The sequence below is a fragment of the Trichinella spiralis genome (genome assembly GCF_000181795.1).
Source record: "Trichinella spiralis strain ISS 195 chromosome Unknown Scfld5849, whole genome shotgun sequence".
Taxonomy (NCBI): domain Eukaryota; kingdom Metazoa; phylum Nematoda; class Enoplea; order Trichinellida; family Trichinellidae; genus Trichinella; species Trichinella spiralis.
Window position 1 is genome coordinate 1 of NW_003532788.1, and position 1,046 is coordinate 1,046.

Below are 1,046 nucleotides of genomic sequence, written 5' to 3' on the forward strand. Positions count from 1 at the left end.
TTAAAAAATCCTATCATGACAAGATGATGCCACTATGCATCATAATTATTTTTATCTGCTGTTGATTTGCAATCTTGTTTACTTCCGTGAAATTTCAATACAAATGATGGTCAACAAGCAGCTGCGCAAAATGATTATTTGCGAGATATTTAGATTGTAAGTTAGCAACGCCGTCAGCAGCACGTCTGTTATTGTATTCGTACGTGCAACGTAATGTAAGTAATATTATAGATTGGTTGCCTTTGATTTTAGTAAATTTGAAATTTGAATTTTACATTAGAAATACAACTTTTAAGATGTAAAAGATAATACAACTCAATATGTGGAATAAGTGTAGGTAAAAAATGTTCTGTTTATATGACAAATTACTTATTAAATAATTTCAACTTTATTTTTTGCTGAATTGTCTTCATCGGTATATCATCAAGTACGTAATGCAACTATATTTATTACATTTATTACGTTACATGCGCTTTATATGAACGCAGGATAGCGGTTGAAATGATACTTATGTGAAACAGTCATATTATAAAAAGTGATTGAAGCTGAGTAACAGTGCATCACGATGATATTTGAATTTCATTCATTTTGTAATCCAATGTTTTATTTCGCTGTGTTATTTAGTATCTAATTTTTAGTTTGACTATTGCTCTGTTCATGTTTCTACCGTGATCAGTCATGTGTTTCAACAGTTCCGCTTTCTGCTTTTCTTCATCGTCACAGTAAGAATGAATTTTATGCACTTTGTTATAGCAATGGGTTGTGTCAGTGCAGTGGAACTATTTCTATAAACTTGAATATCTTTCTCTAATGGTGGTTCAGGTTTCCCTGAATGGATTGAAAAGATGTACAAAAATCTGTAAGTAATTGAGTATCTATAATCTGTTACTATAATTAATGTCTTCTAATTCCACTTATTTCTGATCCTGCATGCTTCTTGTTATCGAATTAAATAGTGTGCATCTACATAATTGAAACGTTTTGGAATTCCTGTTGCTCTTGCCAACATGGCATGTCACGTTTACCTCAATGCTTTCCAAATGTGG

At 31.5% G+C, this 1,046-nt stretch overlaps 1 protein-coding gene across 1 annotated transcript; it reads right to left on the reverse strand.

Moving 5' to 3' along the window:
- Positions 1-94: 94 nt before the first annotated feature.
- On the reverse strand, positions 95-1,014 carry Tsp_14923 (hypothetical protein). Its single transcript, XM_003366530.1, is given in 4 exon segments — positions 95-240; positions 668-779; positions 794-857; positions 968-1,014. The coding sequence occupies 4 exon segments, from the start codon at positions 1,012-1,014 to the stop codon at positions 95-97; spliced, it is 369 nt and encodes a 122-aa protein (XP_003366578.1).
- Between the last annotated feature and the right edge of the window lie 32 nt (positions 1,015-1,046).